This window comes from Labrus bergylta, chromosome 22 (assembly GCF_963930695.1).
Source record: "Labrus bergylta chromosome 22, fLabBer1.1, whole genome shotgun sequence".
Lineage (NCBI taxonomy): Eukaryota > Metazoa > Chordata > Actinopteri > Labriformes > Labridae > Labrus > Labrus bergylta.
This window is the reverse complement of record NC_089216.1, coordinates 6,426,658-6,445,019: the sequence shown is the minus strand read 5'-3', so window position 1 is coordinate 6,445,019 and position 18,362 is coordinate 6,426,658. Positions and strand designations below refer to the sequence as shown.

The 18,362-nt window shown below is 39.7% G+C and overlaps 1 protein-coding gene across 1 annotated transcript; it reads left to right on the top strand.

Annotated features, from left to right (window-relative positions):
- The first annotated feature begins 1,701 nt into the window (after positions 1-1,701).
- f13a1b (coagulation factor XIII, A1 polypeptide b) lies at positions 1,702-17,240 on the top strand. Its single transcript, XM_020640293.3, has 15 exons — positions 1,702-1,863; positions 6,001-6,219; positions 7,781-7,969; positions 8,088-8,336; positions 8,429-8,547; positions 8,629-8,736; positions 9,448-9,622; positions 9,819-9,957; positions 10,769-10,872; positions 11,467-11,555; positions 11,647-11,800; positions 12,240-12,515; positions 13,593-13,753; positions 13,903-14,039; positions 16,025-17,240. The coding sequence occupies exons 2-15, from the start codon at positions 6,033-6,035 to the stop codon at positions 16,164-16,166; spliced, it is 2,229 nt and encodes a 742-aa protein (XP_020495949.1). The 5' UTR covers positions 1,702-1,863; positions 6,001-6,032; the 3' UTR covers positions 16,167-17,240.
- Positions 17,241-18,362: the final 1,122 nt, after the last annotated feature.

Below are 18,362 nucleotides of genomic sequence, written 5' to 3'. Positions count from 1 at the left end.
ATTGATTTTGTGTGGGTTAAGCATGAGTGTTTTCATATACTTGGTGATTGCAGAATAGTACTGGTAAAAGTAATGTTGACAGTGACAAAGCATCTAAAATGAAGAGAGGTAGATTTAGTAGTTTAACACCTACAGCCAGATTGGAGCTCATTTTGAGATGAGATGAGATGAGATTCAACTTTATTGTCATTACACATATACAAGTATAGAGTAACGAAATGAGGTTTTGACTCACTGTGGGCACATTTGGTTGTTTTCTGGCAACAAGAAACCCAAGTGTGAGCCAACAACCCCAAAATCTAGCCATTTGGCAAGCTTCTATAAAAGTACCCTGTGGGGGTGCCATTAGAGGTGCCATGGAGTTATAGAGTAATGTTTCCATGAGTGGGCCATTCAAGCTCAGCCAATTTTGGCTGCGAATTAGCTCCATGCAGGCTTGCTTTGGTGCTGTCGTTCATCACAATCTGGGCATGGATCCAACAAACAAGTGCTTATTAGTATAACTCTTAATGGTAAATAACTAGCCAGGAATTACCAACGTGGAGCTTTGGTGAAGCTGTTTCAACATTCAGCGTGGTTTCACTGACAAAACATGATCTTAATTTAGAGACAGAGGCCAAACCCCCAAAATCCCACCTGTGTAAAAATAAGAGATAAAACAAACACAAAACCATACCACCATTAAAAGTAAGTTATTTCCTCTTACACTTACCACACCTGTGAATGTTGGCCAACCCAAAATTTGCAAATAGCAAAACTAACATCAAGATAAAATTACGTTAGTGGTGGCTGATGGCCGATGGCCAACCAGGGTGAAGAAATCAGTACACTACCTGTGTGCAGTTTAATTCCTGCAGAAAGTCATGATGCGCTCATTTTGAAAACATTCCCTAACCCTCTGCTAATGTTTGAAGTATCAAATCATATCAAGTTTGAGCATGGACATGTTTATTTCTTATAACCACAAGTGACTATTTTCTGATCAGACACTCACTGCTACGTCTCCATCCTGGTTTGAAGGAATCATGGTAGCAACTTGTCATCGCCTCTCACCAAGCCCTAAAAACACACCCTACACTATCATCTGTGTCACTCTAATTTGGAGTTGTGATTAATTTATGAAGCTATGCTCTCATGTTGGATGTAAGAGCATTAGGAAAAATGTTAACTGCATCATTAATCAGCTGAGACATAGAGGTTCATTTCTTTGTAGACTTCTACACAAACAGGCTCATTTTTTGTAACCAGTGGAGTCTCCCCCTGCTGGTCATTAGAAAGAATGCACATTTAAGGCTCTTCAACTTCACTTTTAAAAACCAAGAGGCTATATGTCCATTCCTCAAAGTCTGTTATATAGCACTACATCACTTTTTTTCCCTGTAGGCTGATGATCATTTTGTAAGTTTTGCAGGACATGTACACATGTACTCGATACAGGATCATGACTGTCTGTGTAAAGTGAGATAAACCAAAAAGCTAGAAAGAAACATAAAAAAGATGTATTTCCTTTTAACCTGCATGTACTGTAAATTAAAGCGTGCCCCGTCTGACAGCTTCCAAAGTTTGTCACTCCATCTGAATGAAGCTCCATCCAGCTGTGGTTGTACAGAGACGGTAGATTCCTCATCCAGATCCTAAGACTGACCACTTACACAACACTTTCACCCTGCAAGATTCTGACACACACTCATGCACACACACACACACACACACACACACACACACACACACACACATGGTAGCTCTTTCTCTGCCCTGTTGGGTATATAAGCAGAAGCAGAAGTCCTTCAAGACGGAGCAGCGGCAGCAGCAGCAGCAGCAGATTGACTCCGAGCAACAGCAGCGTCTCCACCTTCTTCTCAGGTACATCCACTCTGCATTTAAGCTCACTCTCTTTCTTTCTCATAGATTCAAAGTTAGCATTCTTATTAACAGCTCTACTGTGGCGCAATAGTTCTTTCTCACTGTAACTCCTCTGCAGCTTCATAACTTTGATTATTTCTTCCAGATGTGAAGTTGCAAATAAACGATACATCTGACAGTAATTTAACAAGATCTGCTGTTGTTGTGCAATCTTAAGACAACATTTTGTTGAAACAACTCTGAGTGACTCTAACTATCTATTTTATACAGTATGTGATTATTTCACTTTTAATGCAATTATTATGTTTCTTTATTGATTTACATTTGTTGGTCTGACTTTGTAACATTTCTACCTGTAGCACTATAGAAACAGTGACAGAGGAGTTTATATTCAAAGGTTTATTACCTGAATTATATATTTAGCTTAATGACAAAAGTCTAAGTCGATTAAAGTCGGTTTCCCTCTGTATAGGCTATATGTAAAAACTTCACAAATGCATATTTCTGTCTCAGTAAGGATATTAAACATGCAATACTTAGTCCAGAGTTAGATTTCTGTATTTAAAAAGTGAAAAAAAAAAAAAAGAAGAAGTGAAAGAAAAGGTTATTCCTTGAATAGTTAAAACAAAATATTTGATGCTGTAGAAATGTAGGTTTGAAAACAGGCTCTGCTTTGTGTTTTTCTGGTAGAAGTCTTTGCAGGAGTTTTATGCTGTGCCCGTCCCTCCCACTCCGGCTCACTTCTGCTTGGCTTCTCACGTGTCAGCATTTCCCAAACTTGTGTTAAAAATGTGTGAGCATACATCACCAGTGTCTCACACGAGGAAAAGTGTATACTGCATCCCAGAATGCACCAGTGCACTACATTATCTTAAACTACAATAACTAGTACTCATATCAATCTCAAACTTTTAGCTGCTGCTTCATGACAGATGAACACACGTTACATCTTATCCTTAATCATTAAAAAGCTCTTCTCATCTAGAACCGTTAAATTTAAGGTCCAACAAGAAGTCCTTTGTTACTTTACTGAGGTAGAATATGAATGTACAGTTTTAATAGTAAAATATCTGCACTCCAGTCCGACTGAGCATCAGTCAAACTGTAAAAAATACACATTTAAATTAACTTGAGGAAAAGGAAGAGAAACACTCACACTGCACAAGATTAGCTTATTTAATAGCATTTTATATGATTATAGACATGGGGAAGATAGTTTTAACTTAGCATTAGTCCAATTCAGATAGATCTCGGAATAATTAATCAGGGAGAAAAAAAGATCTGCTGTATCAAATTTAACGTTCATATTTTAGATCAATCAACAGAACCTTTTGAAATGCGTCTCAAACTAACACAGTTGCAAACCCAATGAAAAATGTCGATTTTCAATGTGAAATCGTTGATCTGAAAAGTAGACTTGTTGTTAAACTGATTCCAGTACCGGCTTCTCATACCGTCTAAAATGTGGTATGTTGGGTGTCACGAAGTAAGCCAGAAAGTCAAAGCACTAATCAGACACCGTAACCAATAAGCCTCCCAAAACAATCCGGTTTCACTTAAATTATCGTGTAAAATAAAAAACAACAACATCTGTCTTTTGTCAGCCGGGGGTAATCTTAGTCGAAGCTAACAATGTCAGTAATCTCTGTTGTTAGCTGGAAACTATTTTCTCTAAATTTTGGTGATTTTCATGATTTAAGATCAGCAGGGGAAGCACTGTAACAAATATCCACCTCATGAGGTTGTCATTGTCTGTAACGATGTCTCTGTAGTGTTTCAGTATTATCATTCTGTGTTAAGTTTAGGCACTTTTAAAAAAAAATGAATGGCCAGAGTGGATGCACCAAATATCTGGGATGTCCTGAAAATGATTTCATCTTCAAGGCTCATTTAGGTTTCCTTTACGTATGAATTAACTTGTATTTTCTGGGCTTGAATTAAAGGGGAAGTTACTATTTATAACACTCAGGTTGGACTCGATAAGTAAAATAATCCGCCTATTGGAACTTGTGTACAGTAAAGTATCTAGTAACTTTCTGTAGTATAGATACAGTGGAGTAAAGTAAGCATAGGCTTCAGTATTTCCTCCTGACAGGTGGTGGAGAAGTTGTTATTATTCTTCCCCCCCGCTGTACTGCCGTCTGTGAGTCTCCACACGGGTCAATTTGCAGAAGGTGAGCGCGTCCCTCTGAAGGTAGAACAGAGCTTTCTCTGTTTTTAAATGATGACTCATGAAGCAAAACGTCGCCTCGCTCTTCTCTCCTGAAACGACACACGCCCACATTATGTAACAGTGAAACTTATTCTCAGCCAGGTCTTTGTACCAAAGGCTTGACTGTGCTGCTGCTGCTGCTGCTGCTATAGCATCCTGTCAAAACAGCATTTGTGTATTTAAAGGTTAAATCAGACTTACCTCATACTGACATCATCTTCAGAACCAGCTCCTGATGGAGGCAGGTTTTTGGTTAGACCCCCATGTGATCTGAGCGGGTGATGTCATTTAAATCTGTCTCATGATGTTTTTAATGACTTCAGTGATTCATTCTGAGCACAGTGAGCGTCTTTGTTGACTTCACACCTATGACCAAGTTTACACCTCTACAACATTTTCAAGATATTTTGAATAAATTGGTTCACCATGAATGGAAATAAGTTGTTGGAGCCAACTCTAAATATCAGTACACAACACGTACCATAATCAAGATCAGGGCTATTTCTACAATATGGTTTTATTACATTATCACTCTTAGGGCTGCACAAATGATTATTTTCATCATCAATCATTTTTCTTCTCAACTTGTTGATCAATTGATTGATGACAGAAAATGTCAGTTTCCTTCAGACATCCTAAGTCCAAAATAAAATGAATCCATAAAGAGACCAACACATTGAAAATATTGGCTTTAAACCTTAACATTTTGTCCATAACCAGTAAAAAAAAAAAAAAAAGGACGATATGTCTCCTGCAGAAGTAACTTTTGTTACTGATGGTGATTTGACTTTTCTTCCTCTACTGCAAATATTCCCATCAGAACTCCTTACTCGTCCCATTTTTAAAAGCAACATTACCAATGTTTCAGTTTGAATGCATTCAATATAAGTTTGAAGTCCGAGGCTTGAAGTTCATTTCGGACATGTAAAATTAAAAAAAAATTAAAAAAGAGAGAAGAAAAGAAAACTTAAAAAAGTAATGTGTACAAACAATGAACGACATCGTACAAAAGAAGCTCTCAAATACTTTCTATTTCTGTTTACAAGTCCGAAAAGGTCCCGTGAGACACTGGTAACACATAATAAGGTAGTACTTGAAATGGACATTGAAATTAAAAAAAGATGATCTGATGTCACATTTTCAAAGCTGGATTGTTTTTTTTCATGACTTTTAAAATAAAATGTTTTCACTACAATTTATAACTGAGAGACTCGCTGTGGTTTCCCTCACAAACCAGCGACTGAATTATACTGAAGTTGAAACTCCATTACATACTCTTTAAACGGCCCTTTATGTTTCATGTGTGTGTGTGTGTGTGTGTGTGTGTGTGTGTGTCTCTCTCTCTCTTTCTCTCTCTCACTCTCTTTCTCACTCTCTTTGACCACAAAAACAAACACAATATTTTTAAAATGAAAATAAATCATCAAACTCTATAAGTATCTTCCTTTACCAGCAACTTACAGGAAGAGGAGTGACTGTAAACTACACACACACACACACACACACACACACACACACACACACACACAAACCACTTCCATGTGTGTTTCAACACTAACCAGCCACTTATTATTTTCTCTTGCTTTGCTTTAACGGCTTTTCCAATTCAACCATCTTTTCTTCCTTAATAAAAGGGACAAGGACTCGCAATCACACACACACACACACACACACACACACACACACACACACACACACACACACACACACACACACATCCTGGGGTGTCTCTGTTTTTTAAGCAGATGTCGAGCAGATGAGTTTAGAATCAGCTCTCCCACTATGCAGGAATTAACCAAGCATGACGCGAATGCAGCTTTCACTAATCGTACAAAAAAACACTTATTAAGTATGACGTTCACTGTAAAAAAATCATAAAGAGTGACTAGTATTTGTTTTCCATCATCTCTCCTCTTGCGGTCCAGTGTCGGATCACTTGTCCTGAGCGATCACCACCATGTCCAGTCAAGGAGCCACTGTGACCCCCTCCTCTGCCCCCCCTACTCCCTCCGGACCCCCTCCCAAAGTGACCAACCGCGGACGCTCTACAGATCCCATCGCCAGCTCCAACTTTGACTCAACAAACATTCCTGAATTTGAGCCCTTTGGTTTGCCAGGACCGAGAGGATTTCCACCTCTGACTGGTGAGCACACTGTCAACAAATCACACACAGACACAAAAAAAAGTATTTTAATTTGAATATGTGGAAAGTTTTCTTAACTTATTTCTAATGATGTAAAATGTGGGAATGATATGGTTTAAGGTACAGGTTGTACATAATATAGCCATTTGTTTTACCTTTGTGCCCGACTTCCCCATCATCCATTTCTGTAATTCCCCTCCTGTCCAGCTGGTGGCATGCACCATGAATCTCTAAGCTGGTTTATAAACAGTAGAAATAAAGGAAGAACTCCATTCCCTGTATGTCTAAATTTACAGTAAAACTAGTCAAATTAAGACCCGACTGTGAAAAAAAGAGAAAAGTACACTAACTTTGTGAAGTTGAAGTGGATACACATTGACACTTTCAGCTCTGAGAAATTAAGAAAGTAAATAATAATTCCTTAAAAAGGCTGAATTGAAAGACAGAAAGCTGATATGAGAGTGTGTCTTGAAGATAAAGTATTTTCCACAGCGGTGACACAGCTTCCAGGAGGTTTTTATTTATCTAACATGTTTGACGCATGAACGACGTCCAATCAGGATAAAGTCCTCTCACTTCCTGCTGTTAGTTGATTCACTCTGTTCGGTATTGATGCCAAAATGCTGCACAGGAAAAGATATCATATGACAGGAATTTAAGAGCGTGGTGACTTTCATGGGGATTTTTATGGTTCCTCAGAGGACGACATCAAGATAATAAAAAACAGACAACAACAAGATAACACAATGACTGTTGGGAAATTAAGTTGATGCATCCGGGGAGTATATGTCTGCACTTCTGGATTATTCCCCAACTTAACTTCATTTCAATTTTTACAAACATCTGTTGGGATTTCATTACAGGTCTCAATATATAACTTTGATGTTGACAATGTGTGAAAGGATTTTATGGAAAGCATCTGATAAGTGTCTGTTTATGCCCAAAGGTAAAATAAAATAAAAATAAAAATAAAAAGAGAGAGAGAGAGAAAAGAATGGGTCAAAGAAGAAATGCACATTTTCACAAATTCAGTGTTCTAAAATTGAATTTTGCTTGTGAAAGAGCTTTTTTTATTGGTTAGATTGTTTATTATTAACTATGTTTGCTGGTGTAATACTCACTTATGCCACTAGGGACTGAAATGCACTCCATATCATTTGTTTTAAAGGACTTCTCCCAGCAAACTATAAAAATAAATCTCATTTTGTTTCATTGCTGTCCTCTCTGGTTTCTGAAACTTTTGCTACACCGTCCTCTAGCTGCAGGAAACAAACTTAAGAGTTATATCTAAAATTTAAAAGATAATTTTCTGTACATGATTTATAACTCTGATTCATTCCAAATATTGTCTCTCTCTCTCTCTCTCTCTCTCTCTCTTTCTCTCTCTCTTTCTTTCTCTCTCTCTCTCTTTCTTTCTCTCTCTCTCTCTCTCTCTTGCTCTCTCTCTCTCTCTTTCTCTCTTTCTCTCTTTCTCTCTCTCTTTCTCTCTTTCTCTCTCTCTCTCTCTCTCTCTCTCTCTCTCTCTCTCTCTCTCTCTTTGGTTTTGTTGACCTTTATTCAGAATTTCTTGATATCTCGGAAGTGGACATGATAAGGAAGCCAGAGGAGAGCAACAAGAAGCAACACCACACCGACTTCTTCAACTCCATCGATCTCATCGTGCGTCGAGGACAGGAGTTCCAGGTGACCATCACCTTCAACCGTCCCTACAATGCTGTGAAGGACAAGTTCGCCGTGGAGTTCACTATCGGTGAGACAAGCAATCTGCCGTCTTAACGAGCTTCAAAGTGAGATTTTACATCCTGATGTTGTGGGTTCTGCTAATTCTGGATCAAATCATCTGCATCTTGTCCTCCCCGTTCACTCAGGCACCAGCCCTCAGTACAGCAAGGGCACCTACATTCCAGTCTTCCCCAACAAGGAGCGTCTGACCTCCTGGGAAGGTCGCATAAAAAACACCTCTGGCAACACGGTCACCATCGGCGTCACCCCCGCGGCAAACTGCATTGTGGGAAAGTACCAAATGTACGTGGCCGTGATGACGCCCTTTGGCATCCGAAGAACGAGACGAGATGACTCCCGAAACCTCTACATCCTCTTCAACCCATGGGTGGCAGGTCTGTTCTAGGATTCTCTCCAGGGAGCTGGATCGTGTTGTGTTTGTTCATGTTATGTTATCGTCTGTGTGACGTGTTTTTCCTGTCCTCAGAGGACGCTGTGTTTCTGGACGATGAGACAGAGAGGCAGGAGTGTGTGATAAACGAGATGGGGATCATCTATCACGGTGCATACGACGACATCGCAGAGAGGAACTGGAACTATGGACAGGTCGTAGAAAACAACGATGAGGGACTACTAAATATTTTAGATAATGTTTATATTAATACCCATATATTTGTTGTTCCTTAGTTTAACTATGGAGTTCTGGATGCCTGTCTGTACATCATGGACCGCTCTGAGATGCCCATCACCAACAGAGGAGACCCCGTCAAGGTGACCAGAAAGGCCTCTGCTATGGTGAGTATCTTCTATGCACAGTATCAAAAACACATGACAATTGATACATAAGAAGTGCATTTAAGTTGCATTGTGCATTATTGTACGGTAAAATATAATAATATATAATAATTATAATGAGGCTGTTGGCCTACTGTTTTCTTTTCATGGGTTTGCACATAAATTGTTGCACCAGCTTTTATTTAGTGTCTCAGTCCTGACAGTGAAGGTACTGATAAGTGGTTATTTGTAAAAATATAAATAAAAATACAACATTACCCCGCCTATTGCCCAATAACTGCTGGGATCAGCTCAAGCCCCCTTTGACCTTGAATGGGATAAGCCATACTGAGGATGGATGGAAGGATGGTTTTTAAAATGCAGTGAAGTATAAAATAATAACAGAATAGACAATTCAAAGAGAAAACTGAGACGAGAAGTAAACATCTGAGGGTTTAACTGACTTAAATAAAAGATCCCCACTATGATACGTATTGAAGATTTTCATCTATATTGCAAAGCTATTCACACAGTGTCTCAAGGGCCCATTTAGGCCCTTGATGATCTCAGTCCAGCGCTTTCACTCGGGAGGGAGGGATGGCAAACACATCGAAGTTCCTCAACAGCAGGTCCAAAATAGGGAGAGTATAATTCAAATGTGGCCCTTCTAAAATGTGAATAAATGAGTGTATACTACATGGGAAAAACAAATGTCTAAAATCTGCTCCTCAGCTGAACTCTCGTGATGACGAAGGCGTGCTGGTGGGGAACTGGAGTGGTGACTACACCTATGGAGTGGCGCCCACTTCCTGGACTGGCAGCACAGACATCCTGATCAACTACCTAAAAAGCAAGATGCCCGTCTGCTACGCTCAGTGCTGGGTCTACGCCGCCGTCTTCAACACCTGTGAGACCTTTACTGAATAAAACACGTTCCTTGTTACCAAATCGCTTTGAAATCAGTTTTTAAAAACTCTAAATTAACTTACTTTGGGCGAAAGTACTTTGGGTCTTCCCAGCTCTTTTGATTCCTAGACTTTAGGAGATAAGACTAGGTCAGTTGATACTGAATTTTTAATTTCTGTAATTCTTTGTCCTTCCAGTCCTGCGCTGCCTGGGCATCCCATCGAGGGTCGTCACCAACTACTTCTCTGCTCATGACAACGATGGAAACCTGAAAACTGACATCATCCTGGAGGAGAGCGGCAGAATCGACCGCAACCGCACCAGAGACTCTATCTGGTACCGCACCTTCTTCGTAGCATTCACCATGTTTTCATGACGGCCGTCTTTCTCTGATGTCACACTCAGGTCGGGAAGCTCAGATTTTATCCCAATGTCTGCTAGGATACAAGCTTAAACACAGCTGTGTTCATTTTTTGGAAGGCATCTCTTGACCCCACTCTTGGTGGCTCACGACCCACACTTTGGGAACCACTGATGTTACAGTTACAAATGTGTTATCAGATATCTTCAGATTATTACCACCCGTTGTCTTTTCAGTTGATGAAACATTTTTAATCTGAGCTGAAAAGATAATAGTTGGTCAGATTCTAGTTTGTAACTAACACAGCAGTACATCTTTGTGACTTTGTGTTTATCAACCATAATCAGCACTCAGCTATTGAAATAATTAAGAATTTTCATTCTCCACAGCGGATGAATGATTAATGTACAGTTGATGTTGTTGTTTGGTTAATATTTGTTGTATTTGTATTCTCTTGTCATTGGGGTTTTATGTAAGTTTGTATACATGTGTGCCCCCAACCTGCCAATAAGCTCCATCTTCAAACCAAAACAAAAAATCCCATCTGACGTAAATATTAATTTTTTTAGAGAAACCATTTTAATTTCAATGACCCCTTGTTGTTTTCAATATTGAGGATCAAGATGTAAGAGTTCAACAAATTCAACATGTTTTTACTTTAGTACTACTCAAGCTTTGAAGTTCATATCCACTGTCAAGGCTTTGGCAGCTAAGTTTATCATAAAACAGACCTTTAAAACTGTAACTTTGTCAACAGGGTTAATTAATGTCAATTTGTCATGTCAGGAACTATCACTGCTGGAATGAGTGCTTCATGTCCAGACCAGATCTCCCATCCGGCTTCGGAGGCTGGCAGGTTGTGGATGCGACACCACAGGAGACCAGCGATGGTAAATGTCCTTTTGAAGAAACAACTGCTTGCTTTAAGATAATAGGTTTTTTACAATGTTTTTCAAATACCATAAAATGCCATGGCAATGTCTAGGACTTGCTATAGATACAGATTAGCATTCCCAGTGGCTAGTAACCCTTAAATGCTAAGTGTTCTTGTTTAATGACACATTAAGCTGAACTGATTTTCATTTTCATCATGAAGGGGTGGACATCAGAGTTATGTCGGGCAGGAAAATGAAAGAGTTAGCAAGCAAACAAGCTAGCTGTCCTGATAGATACTCAGGTGCTATATTAGTGCTGTGCTAACTAGCGGAATAAAAAATGACGTAGGAACTTGAGAAGGTGGGAATTATGGAGGAAAATGAAAGCAAAACTGTAAATACCCCCAGACATCAACATTATTTTGTGTTTTCAAGGACACAACACGCTAAAGCACCATTAAGGATACCCCAAAATTATGAACTTTGTCATTATTGACCAGATAGAGGCAGTCAGATGATAAAAGCAAGATACATATGATGAACAAATATTGAAATGTTGTGGACAACTTGCATTTTCATATTGAATCTTCATCTCCATGATTCTTAAAGGGATGTACAGATGTGGTCCTGCATCAGTTATGGCCATCAAACATGGACATACATGCTACCCATTTGATGCAGCCTTTGTGTTTGCTGAGGTGAGTCTTTAAACGACATCTATCGTACAAACGGTATTCAGGTTCATTCCAGGGTTTTTGGAGTGTATTTATGATCCTTTCCTCCCCACAGGTCAACAGCGATGTCGTGTTTTATTCCCGCAACAGAGAAGGAACTATGGAGCCGGTCAAAGTGAACCGGACCCATGTGGGGCGCTTGGTGTTGACTAAAGCTCCAGGAAACATGACCCGCCGTGACATCACCGATCAGTACAAGTTTCCTGAAGGTCAGAGACTTTGTGCAACACTGAAAGCATGTATTTTAAATCAGACAGAAATTGTGATGACTAAAAGTTTGAGAATAGTCGTCCATCGCTACTTAAACATTGGAAGAATACAAATATGTGCTGGTATACATTTAACATGGATACACTTTAATAACTGAAATGGAAAAAGTAAAACATTATAGCAGATAAACATGTTAGCTTTTGGGTTTTATGTGATGTCCGAGTCAGTGAAATTTGTCTCTAGTAAATTTGTCTCTAATGTTGGATACCTAGAGAACTCTGTGGCTAAATCGGGCGCTCTTTCAGGGTTCTGGTACCACAGGGTCAGCCATGCTCCCCAATGTGGCCACTAGATTTGAAAAGGTTTTTGGGGTATGGACTTTGAACACATGTAAATGTTTGAACACACATTAATATATGTTCCAATCATCCAATCCAGGCAGTACAGAGGAGCGGACCGTCCTGGAGAAAGCCGAGGAATATGGCTGCAAACGGGAGAAGTCTGATCCTCCTCCAGCTGACGTGGACCTGGTCCTGCCCAGTCTGGAAGTCAACATTGGTGACGACTTTGAGCTGAGCCTGGAGTTCATAAACCACAGCGACCAGCACCACATCGTGAACACCTACATCAGTGGGAGCGTGGTGTATTACACCGGAGTCACGGCCACAGAGTTCCTGTTCATGAATCCCACCGTGAAACTCGGCCCGAACGAGAGTGAGTTTGAATTCTAACCATTTATTTCTAAACTAATGATGACAACCTGATCTTTCACCCTTAGCTTAAAAGATGACCCACTAGGATCCTTTCAAGCATCATTTTGGCTCCGTGGTCAAGTTAGAATATGAAACTTCGAGTTAGGTTGACCTCAAAACCTGATGTTTGGATGAATTCAGGTCCTGATGATGGGATGTGCCACGGCACATGAGTGGCATATGCCGTGGAACATGAGTGGACCAGACATGAGTGGCATATGCCGCATAGGAGAGGAATATTCCGCACCACACGAGTGGCATATGCCATATATCTGGTCCACTCATGTGCCGTGGCATATGCCGCATATGAGTGGCATATGCCGCGGAACATGAGTGGCATATGCCGCTGCACATGAGTGGCATATGCCGCAGCACATGAGTGGCATATGCCATATATCTGGTCCACTCATGTGCCGTGGCATATGCCGCATATGAGTGGCATATGCTGCGGCACATGAATGGCATATGAGTGGCATATGCCAGTCTGGTCCACTCATGTGCCGTGGCATATGCCGCATATGACACAACATGGTTTTGGATGGCAAGAAATGAATCTATTTCTAATCATAATTCTAACTTCAGATATTTAAAATTGTATATTTGACTTAGTGAAAATGCTAAATGACATGCAGTACTAGTCACAATGTATTTTAGATATTTAAAATCACATTATGGATATCTGGAAAAAATAATTCCAATGTGAATATCTGAAACAAAAATTATGACTAGGAGCAATTTAATTTCCATCCACCTATCGCCCCTGATAAGCCCCCCAAACTCATGTTCACCCACATCACACCATGTTTCCTTCAAAGCCACATCGACACAGTTAACTAGAGGGAAGTTTACATAAAAAAACAACACAAAAGTTCCTAAGGTGCTAGATTAAGACGCTTTGGTCATCTGACCAAGCTGTCATTTTTTAAAACTTGGAAGTGAAACAGGGTGCTTTCACATTCAGTCATCACTAACAACAAGAAAGCCAAATGTAAATAAAGTGAATGCAGACGGAACAGGGTTGTTTATCTGTGTCCTCCAGGTGTGAAGGAGCTGGTGGTGGTGGAGTCAAAGCATTACATGAAGCACCTGGTGGAGCAGGCCAACCTCAACTTCATCGCTACAGGGAAGGTCAAGGAGACCGGTCAGATCGTCAGCGCCATGAAAGTCGTCCCTCTGCACAATCCCAAGCTCACCGTCACGGTCAGATATCACGCTTTAGATTCAAATTAGAATCAGTCAATTTCATTTGTTCCTAAAAGCCATAGGCAACGCTTTTTTTCCTAAATAGACCAACTTTATCTGAACTGATAGTCCAGTTTTTGTGTGTGTTATTTATTTCTGTTCTTCAGGTGTCTGAGAGGGGAAGAGTGAGTGAAGAGATGACTGCGACTGTGGAGTTTACAAACCCCTTCACCATGAACCTGGAGAACGTCTACATTCGTATGGAAGGACCCGGGCTCATGCTGCCCAAGCAGAAGTATTACAGGTGAGTTCAGCACAGAAGAAACAGGTCAAGTTTGTCTTTTACTTGTCTGAGAATAGTCAAAACTGTCTATTCTTTGTGTGATATATTTCAAACAAAAACAGGAAACCGGAGAGACAACAGAGTCTGACACATTCATGACCTTTTTTCCTTCATGTCAATACTCTTTGTAATTAGAGGTTTCCACAGACCTTAACAAGATTTATTACATACATACATATATATAAACCGGTTGTGCATCAGTCACAGGATATACATGACATCACTCCCACCGGCTCACTAGTAGTGATGTTTTCCTGACTTTTACCTGCAGTGTTCACACACTCGCACACACTGCCTCGGAAATGTATCTCGAAGAGGAGGAGTCAGCTGTTTGTGTTCACAGTGACAGCTCACCATGAAAATCTTAGGAGTTTTGTACATAGGCTATAAATAAATCTCCAGTCAATCACCAATTATTCCACGGGTAAAAAAAAAAAAATGTACACACAGTGGACAATTTTCACATAAAAGCTGTTTATCTGTATGCATGATGTGAAGCCCAAAACTCTCATTAAGTTAGTCGATTGTTTTGACTTGAAACTCCACAGTAGAGCATACCATTATTGTACTGACATTTAGTTTAGTTTAGAAGGATCTCCATTAGCCGCAATATTGGTGCAGCTCTTCTTCCTGGGGTCCACAACAACCTTCACAATGACTGTGTAATAAATTCATTACCCTCAAAAAAGCAAGTTTTTAAGTGTGTAAGTTATAATAGGAAAACCTTTGCGCATCCACTTCTTAAGACAGGCGTGTATGAGAGCAGTATGTCCCTCAAAAACGTAAAGGTAAACTCCCGCACACTGTCTAACTTGCAAACAAACATTTATTGGTACTAGACCTTCATCAGGCTAACAGTGTGTAAGTTATGAAACATGACCTTTTTGTTGTACAAAATTCAAGCTTGTACTTTTTCTTCAAAACAAACCTTGCACATGTGATTTAAGGAAGAAAAGTCTGATTCTTTGGTAAACAGTTATAACTACCGTATTTTCCGCACTATAAGGCGCACTTAAAAGCCTTTAATTTTCTCAAAAAACAACAGTGCGCCTTATAATCCGGAGCACCTTATATATGGATCAATTGGTTAATTGGTTGATCCATACTGGTTGTACACGGCGCTCAGCGACACTGACTCGGATAATGACGAGAGCGAGCCAGGCATGTTGGATGCCGTACTCGCCCAACTGTTCAATTCGGACACTGAAGAAGAAGAATTCGAGGGATTCGTGGACGGGGAATGAACTGAAAAAGTGAGCTTTACGTGTTATACGTAACTGAACAATGTTGAGTTATGCACTAACGTTTGAATTAGCGGTATCAGACTGTGTTTCTTTTACGTGTTTACAACTGAACAAGGCTGGGAGATATTGTGAATATGCACATTAACGTTTGAACAACGTTGAGTTATTGTGAATGCACTACGTATAAAACTACGTTTTGAGAGTTAAGAGAAACGTCAAAGAAATAATTTATTATTTGGGGAAATCGTCTTATGTACTTTTGTTTTTGTAGTTTTACACGTTACGTTTTATACGTATTTATATTTATATATTCACAATATCTCCCAGCCTTGTTCAGTTGTAAACACGTTCTATTCTATGCGCCTTATAATCCGGTGCGCCCTATATATGAAAACAGTTCTAAAATAGGCCATTCATTGAAGGTGCGCCTTATAATCCGGTGCGCCTTATAGTGCGGAAAATACGGTAACTGTGCACATAAATATTACTAACTAACTCTTCAAAAAAAGTCCAGGATTTATTGTGCATTCCTGTTCGTTGTTTTCTCTGTGCAGCATGACTCATGGAACGTTATATTTTGCACCTAACTGTTAATTGTTAAGACTTTTTGATTCTTCATTTCTTTTGCTGTCTTAAATATATGATCAATAATCACACCAGTCCCTCTTGCGTCTAACTCTAACCCCTCCTGCTGGTTTTCAGTCTGATCCCAGCAGGCTCCTCCCTGGTCTGGGTGGAGTTTTTCACCCCGCAGAGGGCCGGCAGCAGCAGGGTGATCGCAACTCTGGATTGTCCCAATCTCACACAGGTCCACGGCACGGCGTCCGTCACCATCGAGCCCTGAGCATCACTGAAGTTCAGCGTCTTTAATCACACTTACACTTAAACCCTTATATAGGCCAATAACATTCAATTAATACAACACTGTATGTTAACAACTCTTGTAGCCGCATCAGCATTTTTTTTATGTCAACAGTAGTGATAGTTTTACTTACAAGCGAGAGAGACAAACACATAAAGCCATTTTTAAAAGTGCAATTTCTTATTGCAAGTTCAACACCCTCATTCAGTCCCCCCGAGGGGCAATCTGATTTACAGAGACCTCCCTTTAAAAGCGTAAAATCTTTACTTTTAAAGTAGATCTCCATCCAATGTCACATTGCCACCAGCATATCAAATCTCTTCTTCACCTCCCCTCCATCATTGTTTAGACCAAGTGCAGCCATTTCCACGACTGATCATGATTCAGATAGCAGCAGACCAAAGTTAATACAGTTCTTAACTTTTTCCAAACAAAGTATTTTCTTCAGTTTGGAAAGTCCATTGGTTCTTCTTCAATTCTATGCCACCATTGCACCTCAACATAGAGCGTCCCAGAGTGGGCGGGGCCATCTCTCTTCCCTGGACTAGCTGACAGGGAGTGATTCACATGAAAGAAATGTGAAACATGTTTGAACCTCTGAGAAAAAAGTAAACAAACTGCATGAAGCCCCATCCAACATCATTGTAAACACAGAGCCGAGAACAACAAACCAAGAGGGAGTTTAACTTCACTATTTTAAGGAAGGCATTATTACTTAATGAGATATTTAGTCAGGCTGAATTTGGTATCTGCTAAATAATGTTTAAAAAGTTGCATATACAGAATTTGGACATTTCTTTCTGTTGATTTGAGATATGAGGGAGTGTTTAATCTTATGTTTCATATCATATCTGTTCATGCCGCTTTAACTTAATTTTCAAAATGTTGTCCCAGCATGCAACAACAACTATTCAACTGAAGTATCTGTTTCTTCTTCAGCACAGTAAAGCGCTTTTTACACCTCTTTGTTATCCATCATGATCATACTGTTTCTTCCATTGTTTTGTACAAGACCAAATGCAAATATCCTCTTAATAAAGATTCTCTGTAAGTGTGTGTTTATGTGAGTTAAGTGGTAATTCACGTTTGTCTTGGTGTACTAACTCAATGAGCAACAGAGTCTACTGAGTCTGGAACTTCTTGAAATAACAATAATGATTTAACCTTTTTTATGCTTCGATCAGAAGTAGTAACTTGATTCTCAAAAAGAAATGCAAAATCAGACAAAAATCTTTCCTGAAAAAATAAACAATTTACAGTCTGCAACGCCAGAAAAAACATCACATCTGGTAAGAAAAACAACAAAAGTCTAGGACAGTGAAGCACTGTCATTCTCATTAGAGTTACCCAACATGTAACAAAACAGCTTAGGTTAGTTCAACCTTTCTGGACCCCTTTATGTTTAGATTCATTGCAATTCAAACTACTTTAAGTTTAGTTAAACATCTCTGTATTTACAGTGTACACACAGATGATGATAATGAAAATGTAACGCAGGATTTTCATAGGTGAGACAAGGAAACATACTGAGAATGAAACCTATATTTAGAAGATTATCGTGGAGACACTACAAGAAATTGAAGACGCAAACATATGAAATTAAATCCAAAAAGGTCCCCTCGGTTGATGTGATGTCACCGGGAAATGAGTTTGGGAAGCGGCCCCCAGAGGAGGTTAGTTCCTGGACTTTATGTGTTTTGATGTAAGACCTTTAAAAAAAATTGAGAAGAGAGAGAACAGCACCACCCCTCAAGAAGTCCTGTTGTTACTACATCTAGACCCTAGATGTCCTACTGAAACTAAAAACTGTCTGCTGAAGCACAATCAGGCAGCAGCTTTCAGCCAGCCCATCTATACATGTTTAATCTTCGTTGAATATTCGGTCAGCGACTGTTTTGGCAGACTTGGGGGTTGTTGGATAAACCTGTGCAAAACTAGTGAAGTGATCAACAATCACTAATATATACTCGTAGCCTCCTGCACATTGGAGTGGAGAAAATCTATCGACACTAGTTCAAATGGCTGTGTGGTTACAATGCTGGTCATGGGTGCTCGAGTTTCTTTGCTTGGTGTCTTTTGTTTCAAACAACTACATGTTTTTGCAACAGAGTGTTCAATTTCTTTTTGCATATAAGGCCAGAAAAACCTATCTCTGATCAGTGATGTTGTTCGATCGAT

Excerpts from the sequence above, each read along its gene's own strand:
- f13a1b (XM_020640293.3), top strand. The coding sequence starts at position 6,033 with ATGTCCAGTCAAGGAGCCACTGTGACCCCCTCCTCTGCCCCCCCTACT. Across the intron at positions 7,970-8,087 it reads CGCCGTGGAGTTCACTATCG|GCACCAGCCCTCAGTACAGC; the intron begins GTGAGACAAGCA and ends CCGTTCACTCAG. Across the intron at positions 9,958-10,768 it reads CGCACCAGAGACTCTATCTG|GAACTATCACTGCTGGAATG; the intron begins GTACCGCACCTT and ends TTGTCATGTCAG.